This window comes from Engystomops pustulosus, chromosome 10 (genome assembly GCF_040894005.1).
Source record: "Engystomops pustulosus chromosome 10, aEngPut4.maternal, whole genome shotgun sequence".
Taxonomy (NCBI): domain Eukaryota; kingdom Metazoa; phylum Chordata; class Amphibia; order Anura; family Leptodactylidae; genus Engystomops; species Engystomops pustulosus.
Window position 1 is genome coordinate 67,623,272 of NC_092420.1, and position 23,269 is coordinate 67,646,540.

The following is a 23,269-nucleotide window of genomic DNA, read 5'->3' on the forward strand; positions in this document are numbered from 1 at the left end:
TAGCCCTATATACAGCACAGTGAGTAGCTGTAGCCCTATATACAGCACAGTGAGTAGCTGTGGCCCTATATACAGCACAGTGAGTAGCTGTGGCCCTATATACAGCACAGTGAGTAGCTGTAGCCCTATATACAGCACAGTGAGTAGTTGTAGCCTATATTCAGCACAGTGAGTAGCTGTAGTCCCTATATACAGCACAGTGAGTAGCTGTAGCCCCTATATACAGCACAGCGAGTAGTTGTAGCCTATATACAGCACAGTGAGTAGCTGTAGTCCTATATACAGCACAGCGAGTAGATGTAGTCCTATATACAGCACAGTGAGTAGCTGTAGCCCTATATACAGCAGAGTGAGTAGCTGTAGCCCCTATATACAGCTCAGGGAATAGCTGTAGCCCTATATACAGCACAGTGAGTAGCTGTAGCCCCTATATACAGCACAGTGAGTAGCTGTAGCCCCTATATACAGCACAGTGAGTAGCTGTAGCCTATATACAGCACAGTGATTAGCTGTAGCCCTATATACAGCACAGTGAGTAGCTGTAGCCCCTATATACAGCACAGTGAGTAGCTGTAGCCCCTATATACAGCACAGTGAGTAGCTGTAGCCCTATATACAGCACAGTGAGTAGTTGTAGCCCTATATACAGCACAGTGAGTAGCTGTAGCCTATATACAGCACAGTGAGTAGATGTAGCCCTATATACAGCACAGTGAGTAGCTGTAGCCCCTATATACGGCACAGCGAGTAGCTGTAGCCCCTATATACAGCACAGTGAGTAGCTGTGGTCCTATATACAGCACAGTGAGTAGCTGTAGCCCCTATATACAGCACAGTGAGTAGCTGTAGCCCCTATATACAGCACAGTGAGTAGCTGTAGCCCTATATACGGCACAGTGAGTAGTTGTAGCCCTATATACAGCACAGTGAGTAGCTGTAGCCCCTATATACAGCACAGTGAGTAGATGTAGCCCTATATACAGCACAGTGAGTAGCTGTAGCCCCTATATACAGCACAGTGAGTAGCTGTAGCCCTATATAAAGCACAGTGATTAGCTGTAGCCCTATATACAGCACAGTGAGTAGCTGTAGCCCCTATATACAGCACAGTGAGTAGCTGTAGCCCCTATATACAGCACAGTGAGTAGCTGTAGCCCTATATACAGCACAGTGAGTAGTTGTACCCCTATATACAGCACAGTGAGTAGCTGTAGCCTATATACAGCACAGTGAGTAGATGTAGTCCCTATATACAGCACAGTGAGTAGCTGTAGCCCCTATATACAGCACAGTGAGTAGCTGTAGCCCCTATATACAGCACAGTGAGTAGCTGTAGCCCCTATATACAGCACAGTGAGTAGCTGTAGCCCTATATACAGCACAGTGAGTAGCTGTAGTCCCTATATACAGCACAGTGAGTAGCTGTAGCCCCTATATACAGCACAGTGAGTAGCTGTAGCCCCTATATACAGCACAGTGAGTAGCTGTAGCCCCTATATACAGCACAGTGAGTAGCTGTAGCCCCTATATACAGCACAGTGAGTAGCTGTAGCCCTATATACGGCACAGTGAGTAGTTGTAGCCCTATATACAGCACAGTGAGTAGCTGTAGCCCTATATACAGCACAGTGAGTAGGTGTAGCCGATATACAGCACAGTGAGTAGATGTAGCCCTATATACAGCACAGTGAGTAGCTGTAGTCCCTATATACAGCACAGTGAGTACCTGTAGCCCCTATATACAGCACAGCGAGTAGTTGTAGCCTATATACAGCACAGTGAGTAGCTGTAGCCCCTATATACAGCACAGTGAGTAGCTGTAGCCCTATATACAGCACAGTGAGTAGCTGTAGCCCCTATATACAGCACAGTGAGTAGATGTAGCCCTATATACAGCACAGTGAGTAGCTGTAGTCCCTATATACAGCACAGCGAGTAGTTGTAGCCTATATACAGCACAGTGAGTAGCTGTAGCCCCTATATACAGCACAGTGAGTAGCTGTAGCCCCTATATACAGCACAGTGAGTAGCTGTAGCCCTATATACAGCACAGTGAGTAGCTGTAGCCCTATATACAGCACAGTGAGTAGCTGTGGCCCTATATACAGCACAGTGAGTAGCTGTGGCCCTATATACAGCACAGTGAGTAGCTGTAGCCCTATATACAGCACAGTGAGTAGTTGTAGCCTATATTCAGCACAGTGAGTAGCTGTAGTCCCTATATACAGCACAGTGAGTAGCTGTAGCCCCTATATACAGCACAGCGAGTAGTTGTAGCCTATATACAGCACAGTGAGTAGCTGTAGTCCTATATACAGCACAGCGAGTAGATGTAGTCCTATATACAGCACAGTGAGTAGCTGTAGCCCTATATACAGCACAGTGAGTAGCTGTAGCCCCTATATACAGCTCAGGGAATAGCTGTAGCCCTATATACAGCACAGTGAGTAGCTGTAGCCCCTATATACAGCACAGTGAGTAGCTGTAGCCCCTATATACAGCACAGTGAGTAGCTGTAGCCTATATACAGCACAGTGATTAGCTGTAGCCCTATATACAGCACAGTGAGTAGCTGTAGCCCCTATATACAGCACAGTGAGTAGCTGTAGCCCCTATATACAGCACAGTGAGTAGCTGTAGCCCTATATACAGCACAGTGAGTAGTTGTAGCCCTATATACAGCACAGTGAGTAGCTGTAGCCTATATACAGCACAGTGAGTAGATGTAGCCCTATATACAGCACAGTGAGTAGCTGTAGCCCCTATATACGGCACAGCGAGTAGCTGTAGCCCCTATATACAGCACAGTGAGTAGCTGTGGTCCTATATACAGCACAGTGAGTAGCTGTAGCCCCTATATACAGCACAGTGAGTAGCTGTAGCCCCTATATACAGCACAGTGAGTAGCTGTAGCCCTATATACGGCACAGTGAGTAGTTGTAGCCCTATATACAGCACAGTGAGTAGCTGTAGCCCCTATATACAGCACAGTGAGTAGATGTAGCCCTATATACAGCACAGTGAGTAGCTGTAGCCCCTATATACAGCACAGTGAGTAGCTGTAGCCCTATATAAAGCACAGTGATTAGCTGTAGCCCTATATACAGCACAGTGAGTAGCTGTAGCCCCTATATACAGCACAGTGAGTAGCTGTAGCCCCTATATACAGCACAGTGAGTAGCTGTAGCCCTATATACAGCACAGTGAGTAGTTGTACCCCTATATACAGCACAGTGAGTAGCTGTAGCCTATATACAGCACAGTGAGTAGATGTAGTCCCTATATACAGCACAGTGAGTAGCTGTAGCCCCTATATACAGCACAGTGAGTAGCTGTAGCCCCTATATACAGCACAGTGAGTAGCTGTAGCCCCTATATACAGCACAGTGAGTAGCTGTAGCCCTATATACAGCACAGTGAGTAGCTGTAGTCCCTATATACAGCACAGTGAGTAGCTGTAGCCCCTATATACAGCACAGTGAGTAGCTGTAGCCCCTATATACAGCACAGTGAGTAGCTGTAGCCCCTATATACAGCACAGTGAGTAGCTGTAGCCCCTATATACAGCACAGTGAGTAGCTGTAGCCCTATATACGGCACAGTGAGTAGTTGTAGCCCTATATACAGCACAGTGAGTAGCTGTAGCCGATATACAGCACAGTGAGTAGATGTAGCCCTATATACAGCACAGTGAGTAGCTGTAGCCCCTATATACAGCACAGTGAGTAGCTGTAGCCCTATATACAGCACAGTGAGTAGGTGTAGCCGATATACAGCACAGTGAGTAGCTGTAGCCCCTATATACAGCACAGTGAGTAGCTGTAGTCCCTATATACAGCACAGTGAGTACCTGTAGCCCCTATATACAGCACAGCGAGTAGTTGTAGCCTATATACAGCACAGTGAGTAGCTGTAGCCCCTATATACAGCACAGTGAGTAGCTGTAGCCCTATATACAGCACAGTGAGTAGCTGTAGCCCCTATATACAGCACAGTGAGTAGCTGTGGCCCTATATACAGCACAGTGAGTAGCTGTGGCCCTATATACAGCACAGTGAGTAGCTGTGGCCCTATATACAGCACAGTGAGTAGCTGTAGCCCTATATACAGCACAGTGAGTAGTTGTAGCCTATATTCAGCACAGTGAGTAGCTGTAGTCCCTATATACAGCACAGTGAGTAGCTGTAGCCCCTATATACAGCACAGCGAGTAGTTGTAGCCTATATACAGCACAGTGAGTAGCTGTAGTCCTATATACAGCACAGCGAGTAGATGTAGTCCTATATACAGCACAGTGAGTAGCTGTAGCCCTATATACAGCAGAGTGAGTAGCTGTAGCCCCTATATACAGCTCAGGGAATAGCTGTAGTCCTATATACAGCACAGTGAGTAGCTGTAGCCCCTATATACGGCACAGTGAGTAGCTGTAGCCCCTATATACAGCTCAGGGAATAGCTGTAGACATATATACAGCACAGTGAGTAGCTGTAGCCCTATATACAATACAGTGAGTAGCTGTAGCCCCTATATACAGCTCAGGGAATAGCTGTAGACATATACACAGCACAGGGAGTAGCTGTAGCCCTATATACAATACAGCGAGTAGCTGTAGCCCCTATATACAGCTCAGGGAATAGCTGTAGACATATATACAGCACAGTGAGTAGCTGTAGTCCTACATACAGGCCACTGAATGATTGTACAAAATACAAGATTGAAGACATTGGTGGTGCTAATGAGAGAACACATTCATTTGTTAATTTTCATAGAAATGTTATTAACTTTTGTTAGATTCAGGTTATTTCTATGACCATTGTGGGGTTTTCTTTCATTAAACAATGGGTACCACCAATTTTGTCCATGTGTGGATACCTGTATGTCCAAATGTATAATGACCTGCGACGCGATACAAAGATGGAACCAGAAGACTAAAAACTCATGAAGATCATTTCAATAGTGGATCACTTTATGAGAAATCGGATATAAAAGTCTTCAACATGAAGGAGTTTTCTGTAAGTTAATGTTTTTGTCACAACCCGGATTTGACCTTTACCCTCATTGTGTTGCAATTCTTGTTAACCCCTTCCCGACGCGCGCCGTACTAGTGCGGCGCGCGCCGGGTCCCGGTGCATGGAGAGGGCTCGCGGGCCGAGCCCTCTCCATAGCCGGTAAGTCTTTGCTGCATATTGCAGCAAAGACTTACCGGTAACACCCGCAATTGGTGCTAGCAGCATTGCCGGCGGCTTCAAAGAGATGCCGCCGCATGAGCGCCGCCATCTTGTCGTGGATCGCTGCTCCCCAATGACGTCACGGGGAGCGGCGATCCGTCGCCATGGTAACCTCGGGTGTTCCGAACACCCGAGGCTACTTCGTTTTAACCCATGCATTACAATGTGCTAATTGCACATTGTAATGCATGGGGAGTAAAATCCACATATACTGCCATACTGTAGTATGGCAGTATATGATAGGATCGATCAGACTACCTAGGGTTAGAGTACCCTAGGGAGTCTGAAAAATAGTAAAAGTAAAAAAAAGTTTAAAAAAAAAAAATTATAATAAAAAAAACCTAAAAATTCAAATCACCCCCTTTTCCCTAGAACTGATATAAAAATAAATAAACAGTAAAAATCATAAACACATTAGGTATCGCCGCGTCCAAAAATGCCCGATCTATCAAAATATGATAATGTTTTTTCACTACGTTTAACCCCGTAACGGAAAATAGCGTCCAAAGTCGAAAATGGCATTTTTTTGCCATTTTGAAAAATATAAAAAAATTAATAAAAAGTGATCAAAAGGTCGCACAGTCCCAAAAATTATAGTAATGATATCGCCATCAAAATTCGCAAAAAATGACACTATCCACAGCTCCGTACACCAAAGTATGAAAAAGTTATTGGCCCCAGAAGATGGCAAAATAAAAAAAAAAAATTTTGTACAGGAGGTTTTAATTTCTTTAAATGTATGAAAACATTATAAAACCTATGCAAATTTGGTATCCACATGATCGTACCGACCCAGAGAATAAAGTAGACATGTCATTTGGGGCGCTCAGTGAAAGCTGTAAAATCCAAGCCCACAAGAAAAAGTCACAAATGTGGTTTTTCACCATTTTCACTGAATTTGGAATTTTTTTCCCGCTTCCCAGTACACGCCATAGAATATTAAATGCCGTCACTATGAAGTGCAATTTGTTACGCAGAAAATAAGCCATAACACAGCTCTTTATGTGGAAAAATAAAAAAGTTATAGATTTTTGAAGTTGGTGAGTGAAAAATGGAAGTGAAAAAACTAAAAAAGGCCAAGTCGTTAAGGGGTTAAAGGGTTAGACATTGACTTCTTAGATGTGTAATCATAGTTTAGGGTCCCATATGTCTATGTACATCAGAGGAGCTCTTGACACGAAGGAGTAAGTTCCAGAAACTACAAGTAAGTCTTAAGAAATAAAATGTTAGTTTTGGCCAGTGCTACCACTCTGAGGGCAAGTCTTTTACCACAACTCTCATGCAGAGACCTGCCGCAGAAGAAGCCTGATGTTTGTGAAACCTAAGGTTGGGCAACATGTTTTCTGACATTTTATAGATATTCTGACAAGCATAAGATTTGATTTTTAACTAAATAAATTACACTCATGTACATAATTGTGTGATTTGGATGTTTTGGATCTGTATCGACTCCCCCTAACGTCTGAAACAAAGACACTTGGTGGACGAACTGAAAGTCACAATGTGAACGGAGCAGGAGCGATATTAGGTAGAGAGAAAAACGATTCATGCATGCTCTTCCTTAATAACTAATTCCATATGAATGGGTATCCCTTCTTTTCTTATAGGGGAAGTTTATTGACACAATAAAAACAGTACAAAGATATGACCCGTAGGGTGAGCATACACCCTACCACTCTATTCACTGTCTATGAGCGCGTTGGAGATAGCCGTGCTCAGCATGCCCCTTTACCCCATAGTGAAAATGGGATAACTGTTCCCTGAATCCCTGGGAAGTCCTGCTCTTGCGTTTTGCGGGGGTTCCAGCAGTAGGACCCTCACCGATCAGCTATTTATCCCGTACCCTGTAGATAGGGGATAACTTCTACATGGGACAACCCCTAAAATATTAGGAAAGCTAGAATTGACCCAACAACTCATTCCATAAGTATAGGATAGATCCATGCAAACTGTTAGTGCTATAGATACATCTTTTTTTCTTTGAAAAGAGACCCGATTTACATGATCCCCAATAAAGCATTGATCTCTACAACTCTATAGCTACATGCCACTCTCCCTATGGAGAAACATAACCACCATTTAGAGGCCCTCAACAATTCCACTTCCTAGTAGTTTCACAAGAACTTTTTAAAGGGTTGGACATTGACTTATATAACAACTAACTTTCCAACAGGTAGTGGAAGAATGAATAATATCCGCCCCATGATTATATTTATTGTGATACAAAAATATCTGGAATATGTGTTGGGACTATATAGATCGGCCCACACATAGATATATGAGGATCCGGGGTCCTTTGTATTCATGGGATATATGTAGCCAATTACACCAGTGACCATGATGCTCTGTGAACTGTGATGTTCATAATGTGTGTGTGTGTGTTAAATGCAGATCTAATGGTCACTTGAAGACAACCGAATGGTCCACACATGATGAGCAATTAATTAAGTGAAAAGGACAATAGAGGACAAAGGGACAAAGACTGAGGCTACAGGTCACATGCAAAGGACATTTTCCCATGACCCAATCACTCCTACTATAGTGCGGTCAATTTTCTTTTTGTACATATACAACTTGTGGAAAGTGTTGGGAGAATCTTCTATTTTCTATTTATCAACAGTCTTAACATAGAAAGTCTTAGAGGTAATTCTGTATATAGAGACTTCTATACGATATTTTATGATCACATAACATTGCATTCCGTTCCCTACAGATTAAGAACTTTGGAAACTTTGGAAAGTTTTACCGTAATCAGTCTGGAGTCGGATTTTCGCCACTTCTCGCCGGATACGTGAAGCTTTTGAAAGCGTATTTATTTCCGCTTGTACATTTAGTTTACAGAAAAATAAATACAACTGATAAATAATTCAGGATTATTATTTAAGGCGATGGTTGGAGACATCTTAGCCTGTCCCTCTGTTCTGGACCAGAAAATTAGGAGAAGATGCTTCTTCTGCTTTCTGTGTTGGTAGACAGGCTACTCTCACATCTCCTGAGATGCCTGTAAATATTCTAGGAAACTTTTAGCATAGGAGGATACCACCCATGAGAGGGAGAATTTTATAAATGCGAGTCCTCGAAGGTGATTGACAAAGATGGGAGGTGGAGAGAAACTTCCTGACATTATATCGGTCTATAAACAAGGTGCTTGATGTTTAGGGGCAGCGGTTGGCATTTCTAATATTTCATGAACATTAACCTTTCCTTTGCCATTTTAAAACCTTTCTGGGGCAAAAGACAGCAAAATGTCTTAGCAAGATGTTTAAAGGGTTTTCCTATCCCAGCCATTAGTAGCAGAGATGTCTTTCCCACATTGCTGTGGGAAGTCTGTGGAAGCGTCGTCTTCGTAACTCCTATATTTGGTTGAATAGGAGTTATAGAAACAACAGCCATTTCCAAGACTTAAAGGACATCTACCACCAGAATGAAGGACTGTATGCAAATGAGCCTGGAGCTCCTCAGGCTCATTTGCATACAGTCCTTCAAGTGGATAACCCCTTTAAAAGGCATCTACCACCTGGATGAAGGCATGTATGCAAATGAGCTTGGGTGGCTCTATTAACACTTATGGAGCCTGGAGCCCCTCAGGCTCATTTGCATACAGTCCGTCATCCATGTGGTAGATGCCTTTTAAAGGGGTTATCCACTTTCAGCAAATAATTAATATGGTTTGTTTAAAGGAAATCAACCTTCAATGCTCAGCATGGGAGAGGGAGGTGCGGGGTGCGCATAATTAGCAGCAAGAAGCGCTGCACATCGCTATACGCTATACGTTTCTTTTGTAGGTGATCCCAGCGTGTCAGGATTCATGACGGACAGCGCCGGCATCAACATCAAGAGGAGCAGAGGTGATTATTTCTAGGTTTTTGTTGGTTTTTTCTAATGGTTTCTAAGAGATCTTGAAAACCATGAGGAACTGATACGGATACACACACACACCAAATATTTGCTGATAGTGGACAACCCCTTTAATGTATGGCCATTGTATATGTATTTCCTGTGTGTGTATATTGTTATTTCTAAAGTGCCCTTAAAGCAATTAAATATTAAATTTTACCTGGACTGCCCTTATTTGGAGCCACAAATTCATGCTCTTGGTCTATCATTATACGGTACCACAGGATGTTTCATGGTCGGAATAATTCCATTATGGATCAGGCTTTTATCTAACTCGGATACTCTGGGACTCATGAAAGGCCATCTAGGTTTTAATTGCGTGGTGTGCCACGTCGGAGGTTTCATGAACTGTTTTTTTAGTTCCCAGTTCCTTCCCTCCCCGAGCATCTAGGGAGCATCTGTGAAGAGAGGAGTAAAGCCGACCTTACGTACTACTCCTGGGGGTGCAGAACCTCACAGATTATAAGGACAGGGCCCCCATTGCTATTGTTTCACACGAAAATGTCTTTTGTTGTTATATGTCCCCCATGATTTGTAAAGTACAACAGAATATTATGGCGCAATATAAAGATTATACATTTTTATATGCCCCATATATACTCCCATATGGGAGTAATAATAAATAATTAAAAAAGCATAGAACAGCCATTATCAGCGGTTTCTGCAAACGCGGCCACCACAGTAGTGAAGATAACACAATGGGGCACATTTACTTACCTGGTCCTGTGGGGATGCCCGAGGTGCGTTGTCCAACGAGGATGAAGTCCGGAGCAATTCACTAAGATCGTGCGCCCGATATCCTGCATGTGCCGCTCCCCCTGAGGTCCGCCGGAGTTCACTTTCTTCTTCTCGGTGTATGTAGGTGCATGTCTTGCGACACAATTTGAATTTTAAATCCCGCTCTTAGTTGAAATCAGATGGGTTGTCAACGCCCCCCGATTTGTGTCGCATGAAAGTGGGCGCGATTACTCCAAAATCTGATCCCATGCGCCAAAAACCTCTATTAAATGTGGTGCAAATCGGAAATAGTCAGGAAACCCGACGGAAATGCGGTCCGCAGCCCCCTAGTTATTGTGCCCCATCATCTTATGTCAACCATGAATGAATGAGATCGGCACATCCCTGTAATAAAATTATCCCCAAAGACAACGACTCTGACTCTCCTCTGATGGCCAATTCTGATCAATAAGGACCTATAAAGTTGGAACTACTTGACTATTTTGGGATTTATTGTGGTCGGATGATTGTAATGTTATGTGCATGGTTGGGCAAGAACATAAAAGAAAGTGTTAGGATTCTGTGAAATGTCCCACTTCTAGAAGGCTTAGGTGTGGCTGGACAATACAGGGGTGAGGGGTGAGGCGCAGGGTTCTAAAATAATAATGACACTTTTTGTTTCAGATAATTAAAAAAAACTCTGCAAACTCATGTAATAAAATACTTTATATTTAATATGAAAAAAAAAAACCTTTGTAATATACATTTGTGCACAAAACGCTTTTCATTTAAGATTGAGAGTATGGCTGATACATAAAAGATCTTACAGCGCGAGCATTTACCATTGGCCTCAAGGGTAGAATCTACATTTTAATAAGTTAAAAAGAAACCAAGATTATATAAACCATGAACTCTGAGCAGAGGTTAAAAAGTTAATATATTTGAGTGTAACAGTTTAATGGTATATAACAAAAAATATATATATATATTTAATACAAAATAAAAACTGGATGCACATACAATGGACATATTTGGTCGTAAAGGGTTAATTTACATTGTCTATTCTGATCTCTCAGGAATACGGAATTCCCCGCTATATAAATATATAGGATTTTCAATGTACAGTGGGAATGGCGACAGATTGGTGCAAAAACCATGAACGCATAAAGTTGACGATCTACAACAATTACAAATGCCGGTTCTAAGACGTCAGATCGTATAGGCAGTCGTATTTGGGCTGATCCATTGTTCTTGAGATGGCTTCTAAGAAGATGATAGGCTGAGCTTTCAATTTTTAAATATATTTTGGTTGAACTGATGTGTGCAGCAAAAGGATACAATAAAATATTTTACTTTACAGATGATTATATACACAAAAATGTCCTAAAGATGTCAGAAGATTATCTTAGAAGACATATCTTGGTCTCCCCGTGCTTATTATTCAAAATTTAATCAACATAAAAGGACCATGACGTTGCCTTGTACAACCAATCACATTCCACTTCACATTCTGTGAGTCATTTAGCAGATGAGAACATAAATCTGATTGGCTGACAAAGGCAATGCAAAAGATTGACCTTTTGACTTGTGTTAAAGCCCCCCTTAAAAGGGGTTGTCTGGCCACCTCCAAATTATATAAATAAAAACATGTAATGCCAACTATAAAATTCGAATTGCCACACTTCTTAGGTCTCCCACCAGTCTCTTATTCCTGCTCCAGCTACTGACATTGGACCACTGTTGCGCTGATGATTAAACACCAACAAGGTCATCACTAGGTAGTGACTGGTTGTCATAGACACATGTTCTCGACATATCACCAAAGTGGGAAAAACAGACTAAGGAGGACCTGGAAGGTAATATAACAAGAGAGATCGGAAACCGTAAGGCACCCTTATTATTTTGAGGAATTGTCTTTTTATGGCTGGATAACCCCTTAAAATGAATTTTTTAATATCATATGCAAATTGAAAAACACAAAAATCAAGGTGGTTCTGGAAGCTAAGACACCCTACTATCTTAAAAAAAATGAACAACTATGTGGCCTACTCAAATCCATAACTTAAGATGATTTCATAAGAGAAGTGATTACCTCTTTCCTAAAAAAGGGGGGACCAAGCAGCTATCTTTTCCCTAAGAAAGGGGATCAAGCAGCTACCTCTTCCCTAAAGAGGGGACCAAGCAACTACTGCTTCCCTATAAAAGAGGACCGGGTAGCTACCTCTTTGCTTTAAAAGGGGACCAAGGAACCTCAGCTCTTTGACATGTTAATTAGACTTATTTAAAATATCAATTACGGGTAAATGAAAGAGTCCACTTGACGGCCCACTGACAGACTGCCACTTATCTCTAAATGCACAGTCACACAAGGAAGACCGCCAATCACCGAGTAGAACAGATCACTGGACTCATAAGGACAGGGAGGACCAAATTGCAAATATTATGAACTGAAATCTGTAAAATAAAGACGAGGGAATTACCATACTACATATAAAGAGGCAATGGACATTACTTGTTCTCAATTTTACTCATCAGGGCCCAATATGTAAAATTCTTAACAAATTGCCGAGTTCCAATAGCAACATCTCAGCCAACCTTTGTGTGATGGCATCTCCCCTCCCCCCACACACACTTTTTTTTGCAAAAAATACATTTTAAGTGCATCTTCTCTGTAAAAAGAATATTAAAGTGACAACACAGAAACGGCTCAATGGATAAAATGGGAGTGGAAGTAGACAAACACGATAAATAGATGCGTCCGCTGGGCTTTGTATAAGATCTATACAGGATGAAATCTCAATTGCACAGATTACATGCGTTCCTTCAGCAAATGCTGCTGCAGTCATTAGAAATGCAATATTATTTTTTTCAGCTACTAAACAAAATTTACATGAAACACAGTTTGATCCATATACGAATACTGTTTCTTGGTATAAATAAGCATTGACTTAATATATTTCACCAAGTGCACCTGCAAAACCACTTCTATTGTTCCACAATGCATAAAATAGACTGTTTTGAATAGAAAAGCACTTCAGTGTGTTGTTTTTTCCAGTTAAAATTGTCCTTATAAAAAAAAAAATTCTGAAAATGGCACAAATGTCTCCTCCGTACCAGATGGAGAAGACGACTCTGCAGTCCTCGAGCTACACAAAGTGCGCCTCTCTGTGTTCCAGTTCCTGCACGCGTTTTGGCCTTAGTCGTGGAAACGTTGGCTTCACATCTGTTTGGGGACTTCCCTCAGGAGTGGCTTTTTGGGAGTTTTTGCCTTGGCCCTGAGGGTCAGTTGCCAGATCTGAGTCTACAATGAGATTCACATTGTTGTTATTGCTCTGACATTGCGCCTTTGCCAGACTTGCAGAAGATGCCTCGCTTTGAGACGGCTCTTCACTTGGCTTGGTTTTATAGGAAGGTGGCTTGTAAAAAGTTCCTGGCTGCAAAGTTCTTGGCGCCCTGAAAGTGGCCAGCAGATTAGATTCTGCTGAGTTACTGTCTGTGGTAATGGGCTTGAGCTGAGTCGCAGAGGGTATTTTTGGCAGTGTAGCAATAGCTGTGGTATTGCTCGAAGGCAGATTGGGTGGTCCTCCATCGAGTGCCCTGATCTCCTGTGGCACTTTGGTCATAATCATTGCAGTCTTTGGGGTCATGTCGTACTGTTTATACTGCTTATCCCAGGTTCTACGATAGATTTGGGAATCATAACATGAAAGTCGGTGGCAAGAATTGATGCTAGTTAATGGTTTGTTCTCCGAGACCTCTTCAATAATAGGACTATTGCCAAGTTTATCAGAAGTGGTGACACCCACATTCCTGGAATTCTCGTTCAGCACAGAAGGAGGAAGAAGACGATCTACAGGTAAGCTTACCGGGCGAACCACCGGTTTAGACCGAGGAGCCCTCAGCTGAACTTTGGATATCTGCCGATAAGATTTTATCGGTGCAGAGATGTTGGTCTTTGAAAGGTCTTCTAAGCTGCTCCTTCCAACAGCATTCTCCGATATTGTATCCATGGAACAGTCTAGGAGAAGATATTAAAAATTATATGGCGGTCACAGACTTTAATTTATCAACAAGTATTTTTATATTTTATAAAAAAAAGGCTTTATGAAACATGTGAAACCTATAAACTACTTCTGGAAAAATATGCTCGATTTTAGAGCTCAGCTTTCAATTTATAGATTGCTATGGAAAATAAAAGCCATTGGTTTCCATTAGCAACTAGAACAGTTTTGCTCTAAGACACGTTTGATAAATCTTCCTTAACATCCCAAAGCACCGCCTAGTGCAGTGGATACAAAAAGACAGATTAGTACTAAGGCCTCATTCAGATTGCCATACTGGGGGCAAATCATGCAACCAGATTGCGGCCACCATAGACGTCTTTGGCTCCTGATCACAGAGCAGGCCGCTCATCTGCCAATCAAGGGAGGAGGGGTGCCTGTGCTCGCCTGGGATCTGGTCCGGCCAAGCACATGTAGACAATTTTTTTTCTAAATTCTGCATTATAAGTAATGCCCCTTGTCAAATAAGATGTAACCCACTTAATAAAAGGTGGTGGAAACCATGAATTTTGGGTTTCTGCTGACTTAAATGTGCTCTGTGGAAGGCAAGTAATGAAACAGAAACCTTATCAGCATTGTGAGTGAATTTTCTTGATAGTAGTGACCAAAGAGAAGGGTAACGGAAGACCCAGGGTGAATGAAAGGTTAACGGTTTCCATTGCGCTCTCCTTTAAGGATAATTGCCCATTTTCCAGAAATTTTTGATCTGCAGATTCTACTGTTATATCTCATGTTACTGAAGGGTGGTTGGCCAGATTTTCTAGGCCCAGTTAACACCTATATTGGGACAGGTTTTTGCTCTCTCCATTTAATTAAATTTACCACATGGGTGCAGTGGTTCTAAACCAACCTCACCTACCTGCTGGTGTGTGCCTCCTGTAACAGAATGTGTTCTTTTTGAGTCTAGTAGCCAAGTTTTTAAGAACACAGACTTTCAAAATTATGCAAATGAGCCAGAGAGGAGCCCGGCTCCTTAACTAAAGCAACTTCTTGCTCCACCGCCTGCTGATTATTCACGCGTCCCTTTTTGCGGGGTTCTGCCTGCATCCATCCACCCTTCCCGAATGGAAGCATGAATAATTAGCAGACGGCGAAGCCAGAAGAGGCTTCTGTGTTGTAACCTCAGGCTCATTTACATTATCTTAAAAGATTTATTCATTTTTTTCAAAAAACTCAGCTATGAAAAATGGATCCCGTTTCAGGAGGCACACGCCAGCAGGTAGGTGAGCTTGGTTTTGAAACACTGCATCTGAGGTAGATTTAATTAAATGGACAGTGTAATAAAAGGTCCCAAAACCGGTAATTACTCACCGGTAATTGTGTTTCCTTGAACCACGACAGCACCCAACCAGAGAGAGGGATCCGCCCCCAGGGACAGGAAACCCAGACTTCAAATTCTGCGGTACGCCCCATCTCCTTCAGTGGATTACAGAGACTGTATGGGACTTAATGTTCTTGATTAATTCTGACCACCGTGTCATTCAGTATCACTTTTAATGAGAGAATCTCACACCTCTGTGACACACACATAACACTGAACACCCAAGTGTGAAAAAGAATTTACAAGGGAGGGAATAACCAGGGTGCTGTCGTGGTTCAAGGAAACACAATTACCGGTGAGTAATTACCGGTTTCCCCCTCTCACCACGACAGCACCCAACCAGAGAGAATAACATAGATGAAATCCTTAGGGAGGGATAACCGAAGAAAGAACCCTTCGCCCAAAGGAAAGCTCCTGTGCACCTGCTACATCTAGCCTATAGTGCCTATAGAAAGTGTGTGGAGAAGACCAGGTGGCAGCCTGACAAATCTGATTAACCGACACCTCTCTAAATTCTGCCCATGAGGAAGAAACTGCTCTAGTGGAATGGGCTTTTAGACCTTCTGGTATCGGCTGACCGGCTGCTAAATAAGCGGAGCTAATGGCTTGCCTAATCCATCTAGCTATAACTACCGCTGAGGCCTTCTGCCCCCTGTTCTTGCCACCAAAAAGAACAAAAAGACTATCAGATTTTCTCCAATCTCTAGTCCTATCCAAATAAAGCTCAATGGCCCTCTTAACATCCAACTTGTTAAACTCTCTCTCCCTATCCGTAGAAGGGTTACTACAGAAGGATGGGAGCCTGATCTCCTGGGATCTATGGAATCTAGAGACTACCTTTGGTAAAAAGGCCGGGTCTGTCATCAGAACTACCCTGTCATCCAAGATCTTGAGAAAAGGCGCTCTACATGACAGAGACGATATCTCTCCAACCCTACGGGCTGAAGTGATAGCTACCAAAAATACAACTTTAATGGTCAGCCATTTTAGTGAACAAGACTCCAGGGGCTCAAAAGGGTCTCTTATCAGATAATTTAATACCAGAGTGAGGTCCCAGGGGGGCACCGTACATCTCCTAAAGGGGGTCATACGAGATGCCGCTTTTATGAACCGAGCTATCCAGGGATGAGAGGCTAAAGGAGACTCAAACAGGGAGCTAAGAGCAGAGATCTGAACTTTAAGGGTGGCAGGTTTTAGGCCCTTATCTAATCCTGCTTGCAGGAAATCTAATATCTTAGCTATATTTGGATGAGCTAAGTCTATTTTATCTGGGGCACAAAAATCTGAGAATACTCTCCAGACCCTGAAATAGATTTTAGAGGTAACTACCTTTCTACTCTTCTGCAGGGTTGTAATTACCTTGTCCGAGAGGCCTTTTTCCCTCAAGATGCGCCTCTCAAATTCCAGGCCGTCAGATGGAGGTTCGTAATCTGCGGGTGGAATACTGGGCCCTGGGAGAGGAGATCGTGACTCTCTGGGAGGATCCAAGGGTCTGATATCGATAGCTCTCTCAGTACCGAGAACCATGCCCTCCTGGGCCAGAAGGGGGCTATAAGAATAACTCTGGCTTGGTCTTGCCGTATCTTCTTCAGAACCCTTGGAAGAATAGACAGGGGTGGAAATGCATATGCTAGGCTGAAGTTCCACCTGATTGAGAAGGCATCCAGACTTAAAGATCGGTCTCTCGGGTCTAGGGAGCAGAAGAGCCTGACCTGTCTGTTCTTTCTTGTGGCGAATAAATCCACTTCTGGTTGACCCCAAAGCCTGGTTATCTTGGAGAACACCCTCCGATTCAGGGACCACTCTCCTTGACGTAAGAGATGACGACTTAGGAAGTCTGCCTGCAGGTTGTCCTTGCCCCTTATATGAACCGCCGATATTGATCTTAGATTGGCTTCCGCTAGTTCTAGAATCTGATGCGAGAGGTTCATTAAGGACCCGCTTCGGGTACCTCCCTGGCGATTCACGAACGCCACCGCTGTGACATTGTCCGAGGCAATCTTCAGGTCTGTCCCCCGAATCATCGGCAGAGCTTGTCTGATCGCCTGCAGGATGGCCTCTAGTTCTCTGTGATTTGAGGACTTTTTCCTGGATTCTTCGTTCCATGATCCCTGGAATAAGAGGCCCCTGACCTGGGCTCCCCAACCCGTAGAGCTTGCATCCGTAATCATGGATAGAGGGTTCTCCTCTCTCCAAGGCCGGCCTGCCTGGAGGTTCTCCTCTCTTAGCCACCATCTCAGGGAATCCAGGATCTGTTGAGGAAGTGTAATCCTCTGGTCCAAGGAGGACTGGTCCCCCCTCCAGTTCTCCAACATGAAGAGCTGTAAGGGCCTTGCGTGATACATCGCCCAAGACACCGCTGGGATTGCCGCTGTAAAGAGACCCAGAGTCCTCATAATGTCCCTTATGGTAGGGGATGGCTGTCTGTACAGCCTCTCCACCGAGGTTACTATCTTCACCACCTTGTCCTGAGGAAGGAAAGATCTCTGCTGAGTGGAATCTAATGTGATGCCGAGAAATATCTTTGATCTGGCCGGAGTGAGGGAGGACTTTTTCAGATTTACCATCCAGCCCAGGCGATGTAGGATCTTCATCACCACCTTTATTAAGATCTGCAACTCTTCTGCCGAACCTGCTATCAGCAGGAAGTCGTCCAGATATGGCACAAAGATGCCCTGATATTTCCGTATGTAGGCTCCCACCTCCGATATTAGTTTTGTGAAAACTCTCGGTGCTATCGCCACTCCAAAGGGCAGAGCCCTGAATTGGAAGTGCTCTATCTTGCCGTCCATCCTCACCGCCACTCTCAGGAATCTCTGACTGTCCGGATGAATAGGGACGTGGTAATAGGCATCCGCTAAGTCTATGGAAGCCATAAAACAATCTTGAAAGAGCAGGTTTACGGTTGACCTTATCGATTCCATCTTGAACTTTTCCACTTTTAGGTAGCAGTTTAGTGGTTTTAAATTTATAATGGTCCGGAATGTTCCGTCCGGTTTCTTTATAAGGAACAGGGTTGAATAAAATCCTGTCCCTCGATCCTGCAGTGGCACCTGCCGTAGCACCTCCTTTTCCAATAGGGATCTTACTTCGGTCTCTAGAGCCTGTCTTTCTGCTCTTCCGGCCACTGAGGTTATCTTGAAACGCTGTGGGGGAGGGGATAGAAAAGGTAATTTTAGGCCATCTTGTATGATCCCCAAAATCCACTTGCTCCCTGAAATCTTGCTCCACTCCGCCTTGAACAGGGAGAGCCTTCCCCCCACAGGACCCCTGGCGTCATTGCTGACCGGGACGTTTACTGGAATCCTGAGGCCGGGAAAACATGAATCCCTTAGACCTCCTAGAGGGTCGCCACCCCTCCTTCTTGTCTCCGGATCTCTGAGGAGATCTAAATCGTCGTGAGGGGCGAAAAAACTTCCTCTCTTGAGGCCTTGTACTAGGAAAACCTCTCTTCCTGTCAGCTGCCTTTTCCAAGATGTTGTCTAGTGCAGACCCAAACAAGAATTCCCCTTCACAAGGAATACTACATAGATGACTTTTAGATGGGAGGTCACCTGTCCAGTTCTTCAGCCATAAGGCTCTTCTGGCAGAATTAGATAAGGCTACCGATCTTGCCGATAACCTTAAGGCGTCCACCGAGGCATCGGCTAAGAAGGCAGAGGCCTTCTGTGCAGTGGTAACCTCCGAGATGAGATGTGACCTGGATGCACCAGCCTTAATCTTCTCCTCTAGCTGGGAAAGCCACACAAAAAGAGACCTAGAAACGCATGTAGCTGCGACATTGGGTTTGAATGCGCCCGCTGCTGCCTCCCAGGAACGCCTTAAGAAGCCATCTGCCTTCTTATCCATAGGATCTTTAAGCACACCTGAATCCTCCACTGGAAGCGCACTCTTTCTAGACACTTTAGACACGGCAACATCTACTTTTGGCGCCTTGTCCCAAATCTCTGTCTCCTTCTCAGGAAAGGGATACTTCCGCTTCATAGCTCTAGGGATAAAAACCTTCTTGTCTGCCTTGCGCCATTCTGCCTGGATAAGGGAGGAAATATTCTCATGGATAGGAAAAACCTTTCTCTTCTTTTCTCCTAGACCCTGGAACATAACGTCTGTTACAGAGCGTTCTTCTTTTTCATCTTCTAATTCCATAGTTGATCTTACTAATTTTATTAGATGATCAATATCCTCTATAGGAAATAGGGGTCTGCCTGACCTGTCCTCCTCCTCTGACTCAGATGATTCTCCCGAACTAGGGCCAGAATCTTCAAGTTGCCTGGAAGTGCCTGGGGAATTCTCTGACCTGAGGGACCTCCTTATTTCTTGCACAGAACTACGCACCTCCTGCTGGATTAGCATACGCATGGATTCAAACAAGGTAGACTGCTCTTGTGCTAACAGGCGCTGAACACACTGGTCACAGTTAGGTTTTAAATAAGAGTCAGGCAGATTATCTCCACAGATTCTACATGCATGATGTTTAGACTTTACAGTGGCTTTCCCCTTACGAGATTCTTCCCTCTAAAATAAGAATCACATAAGACATCATCAGAACCAGTTTAAAGGCATGGTAAGGCCACACTCACCAATCAGCGGACCATCCCCCTACTCAAACTTTACCGTAGCGGTGTCCACCGACTCTCTACCACCTTCATTGGAACTCATCCTATTCAGTGGTGAGGATACAGCTCCGTTTCCATCCACGACTGGAGCAACTCCTGTGGCTGGCTGTGGGTGCTAGAAACAACACACAGGACTCCTGTGTGGGATCTCCTTTTAAAATTACCGCGTCTGACGTCATCTCCCATGTGGACGCTGGGCGGCGCGTCACTTCCGGTCCTCACCGGAAGTGGAGTCGGCGCCATTTTGGGGAAGACCATCGCAGAGGAAGAGGCCAGCGCTCAGCCGCCCTTCCACACACACGCCTCCACTCCGGATCGGAGGCGTGCCGGAGTCCGCCCGCACCCACAGACTGCGCTGCACTTCGCAGCATTCACTTCTCCACCGCCGCCGAGTGACCACCCTCCGGTAAGCCTCGGCGGGGGACCTGTGCAGCCACCTGGGGGTACCTGGGACTCCCATTCCCCCCTTTCACCGCGACTCCTGAGCCTCACCGAGACTCACTGGATCCCCCGTCAGGGACAGGAAACCACTGAAGGAGATGGGGCGTACCGCAGAATTTGAAGTCTGGGTTTCCTGTCCCTGGGGGCGGATCCCTCTCTCTGGTTGGGTGCTGTCGTGGTGAGAGGGGGAAACAGGTGTTAACTGGGCCTACAAAAGCTGGCAACCCATCAGTAATATGCGATGTACCGGTAACAGTAGAATCTGCAGACCAAAACCCCAAATTTCAGGTATGACACAAACAGGAAGGTTTTTCACTTTAGTGTTTAGCATCAAACCCCTGTAGAAGGGAAATCTGGCAATTTCCAGTAGTCGCTTGTAGCACCTCAAGTCGAGTTTACTGACGTCTAGCCTATATGTCTATGCCAGGCATAAGAATTCAACATAGTAAAGGCTTAGACTCTGTCCACAACAGGTTAGATGTTTTTTTATTTACGAGTATGCCAAAAAGTACACATCACTGTTGAGGCATATGTCAGCCATAATCCATCATGTGGCCGGTAACTCACCTTGTTCATCTGTAGCATGCAACGAAAAGACAGGACTGACTGCCTCCAAGGAGTCTCTTCTCTCTTCATATTCACTTGGATTGTTTTCTAAAATTAAAAAATAAATTAAAAAAAATAAAAAAATCAGAACGACCACAAGAACTGGGTATAACATGTTTGAACTCGTGAAAATGCAAAAATGTACCCCAAAAGATGAACTCATTCAATAGGCAAGGGCCTTTAGCAGGGAGAATGTGTAGTAATGTCTACCATTAGAAGTAACCAATAATTTTTTTTCTTGATTAGTTTTATTTATCAAGCCACCCACAGTTTAGGAAACTGCAGCCTGTGGTGCTGTGCCAGGCTGGTGTTGCAGCCTTTTCCACCTGTAGGACTGGAGGGGGTGCCGGGGGGTTAAAAAAATAAAATAAAGCGGTGATGACAAAAACTAGCTATAATTTTCTCAGATAACAGATGTAAAATACAGAAAAAAAATAAATAAAAGGAAACTTGTTAGGGCAATTTGGGACATTAAACCACCTATGGTTGTGTGTCCCAGCTTGCCCAATATAATTTATAACCAGGTTCTACAAAATAAGATAAATCCCCCCCCCCAAAAAAAAAACCTTATGCTTATTTCTCAGCGTGCAAGTAATTATTCAGTCATCGTGGTAAAGCACACCCCAAATTCCAGTGCACATGTACATTAGATTGGGCACATGCGCAATGAAGCCTGGTTGTTCGATAGCGGCTTCAATGAAGTAAGAATCAGGTACATCAGAGATGATTTTGACGCGTCTTATACGACAGACTTGTTTGTGGCCACGGACAAAGATGATACAGGGCGATTTGGAACACTAAACCATCAATCTATAAGGACCAGTAGTTTATTTAACATCCCAAATTGCCCTGATTGAATTAATTTATATGAGAATCCTCCCATGGTTATAGCATAAGCCCACTGCTTACCATTCTCCTCCACGATATCCATACTCTGACTCCGGACTTCCCTCTCCTCCACGCCTCTAAAATCTAAAGAGGCATCGTCCAGGGAGCTGGCGCGTTTCGACAACATGATATTCTAATAAAGCCAAGAATATAGCAGAAGATTAGTCCTATATCTGTATAGCTTCTCCACTATGTATAACAAGTACAACTATGCAAACCTTACCTCGTTCCCCACCGGCAGGGACTGTGACTTCCTTACGTGCTGAGGCTCCCGATCCTCTACCTTATCCACGGGGTTAATCATCTGACGGGACACATCAAATATCTTATCGTAGTGTGAAATCATAAGCTCAACTATTCGCGCCTGATATGGATAATCCACAAGAGAAGAAAGGGAAATGGTAGCGTCCGTCTGACGAGGCCGAAGCAACGTGGGCCCGAAAATGATTCCCAGGTTACTAGCCGTCATTTTATTTTCTTCCACCTCTTCGGTCACCCTGAAACGAAAAAAAAAAAAAAAATTTATGTGCAACAGGAAGACTACATCAAACACCGCACAAGACAACCTACACACTTTCTTTAACACATTTGGAGGGATTGTGCCAATTTTTCAAGTTCTTCCCTATACACAGAATAGGGAATATCAAGCTGTTTGGTGAGGGCATGACTGCTGGGACCACCACCGATCACAAGAACCGGAGCCCCAGCAATCTAGAGAATGATTGTATTGGTGTGTTGGACTTATCTCCAGCACTCTAGTAGAGTGATTGGGAGTGTCCAAGATAGCCAAATGCCGGGCTTGCTCAAATTTCAACAAACCATAACAAATCAAATTAGTTCTTTGAATAGCTGGGGTCCCGTTCTCCTCATCTAGGGGGTACAGCAGCCGAACCCTTATTGATCAGCTGGTTTTCTCCTACACCATGGATTTTTTTATGTTAGCAGTACAATAGACTGAATTCCCTAGTGAAACACAGCATAGTATGAGGGCAGATCCACTGTGACGCCCTATAGAGGTCTGTCCTATAGTTACCTATGAAGATGTCCTACTAAGAACTGCAATGTGTTGTAGTTGGGCAATGGCAGCGACCTCAGTAGATCTTTGATCTTAAGGACGACTCTGTTCAGCTCCACTCCCGACGGTTGTCTCTTTAATGGAGGGCTACTTGCTTTTGAGTCAACTTCGTCGGTAGCACGTTGACTTTCTTTGGCCAATCCAATCAGCTCGTTGTAAAGACGAAACAAAATCAAAGGCTCCGGCAGCTGAAGTATAGATGAAACATGGTTAATCATTACATAATCCACACAAAAATACATTAAAGATATTCTTAATAGTAGAAAGGGATTTCTCCAGATCACAGATCCTGGATGACCTATCATAATGATTGATTAATATTATCAAATCTTGGTGGTACACAATGACCTCCCTGCCACTGATCAGCAAATGGTAACAGCTGCTGCTAAATAAAGCTGCAGTAATAGAGGCAGCCACTA

The 23,269-nt window shown here is 43.9% G+C and overlaps 1 protein-coding gene across 3 annotated transcripts in view; it reads right to left on the minus strand.

Annotated features, from left to right (window-relative positions):
• Positions 1-10,555: 10,555 nt before the first annotated feature.
• Positions 10,556-23,269, minus strand: part of ARHGAP29 (Rho GTPase activating protein 29) — an 87,871-nt gene continuing 75,157 nt past the window's right edge. For 2 of the 3 annotated variants that reach the window (XM_072128881.1, XM_072128882.1), the window contains 5 exons: positions 22,809-23,038; positions 21,999-22,272; positions 21,797-21,908; positions 20,849-20,935; positions 10,556-13,860 (listed from right to left, as the gene is read on the minus strand). In XM_072128881.1, coding sequence (XP_071984982.1) covers positions 12,989-13,860; positions 20,849-20,935; positions 21,797-21,908; positions 21,999-22,272; positions 22,809-23,038 — 1,575 coding nt within the window. In that variant the 3' untranslated portion in view covers positions 10,556-12,988. Of the gene's footprint in view, positions 13,861-19,867; positions 19,956-20,848; positions 20,936-21,796; positions 21,909-21,998; positions 22,273-22,808; positions 23,039-23,269 lie in introns of those variants that run through there. The other variant, XM_072128883.1, reaches the window with a different exon arrangement.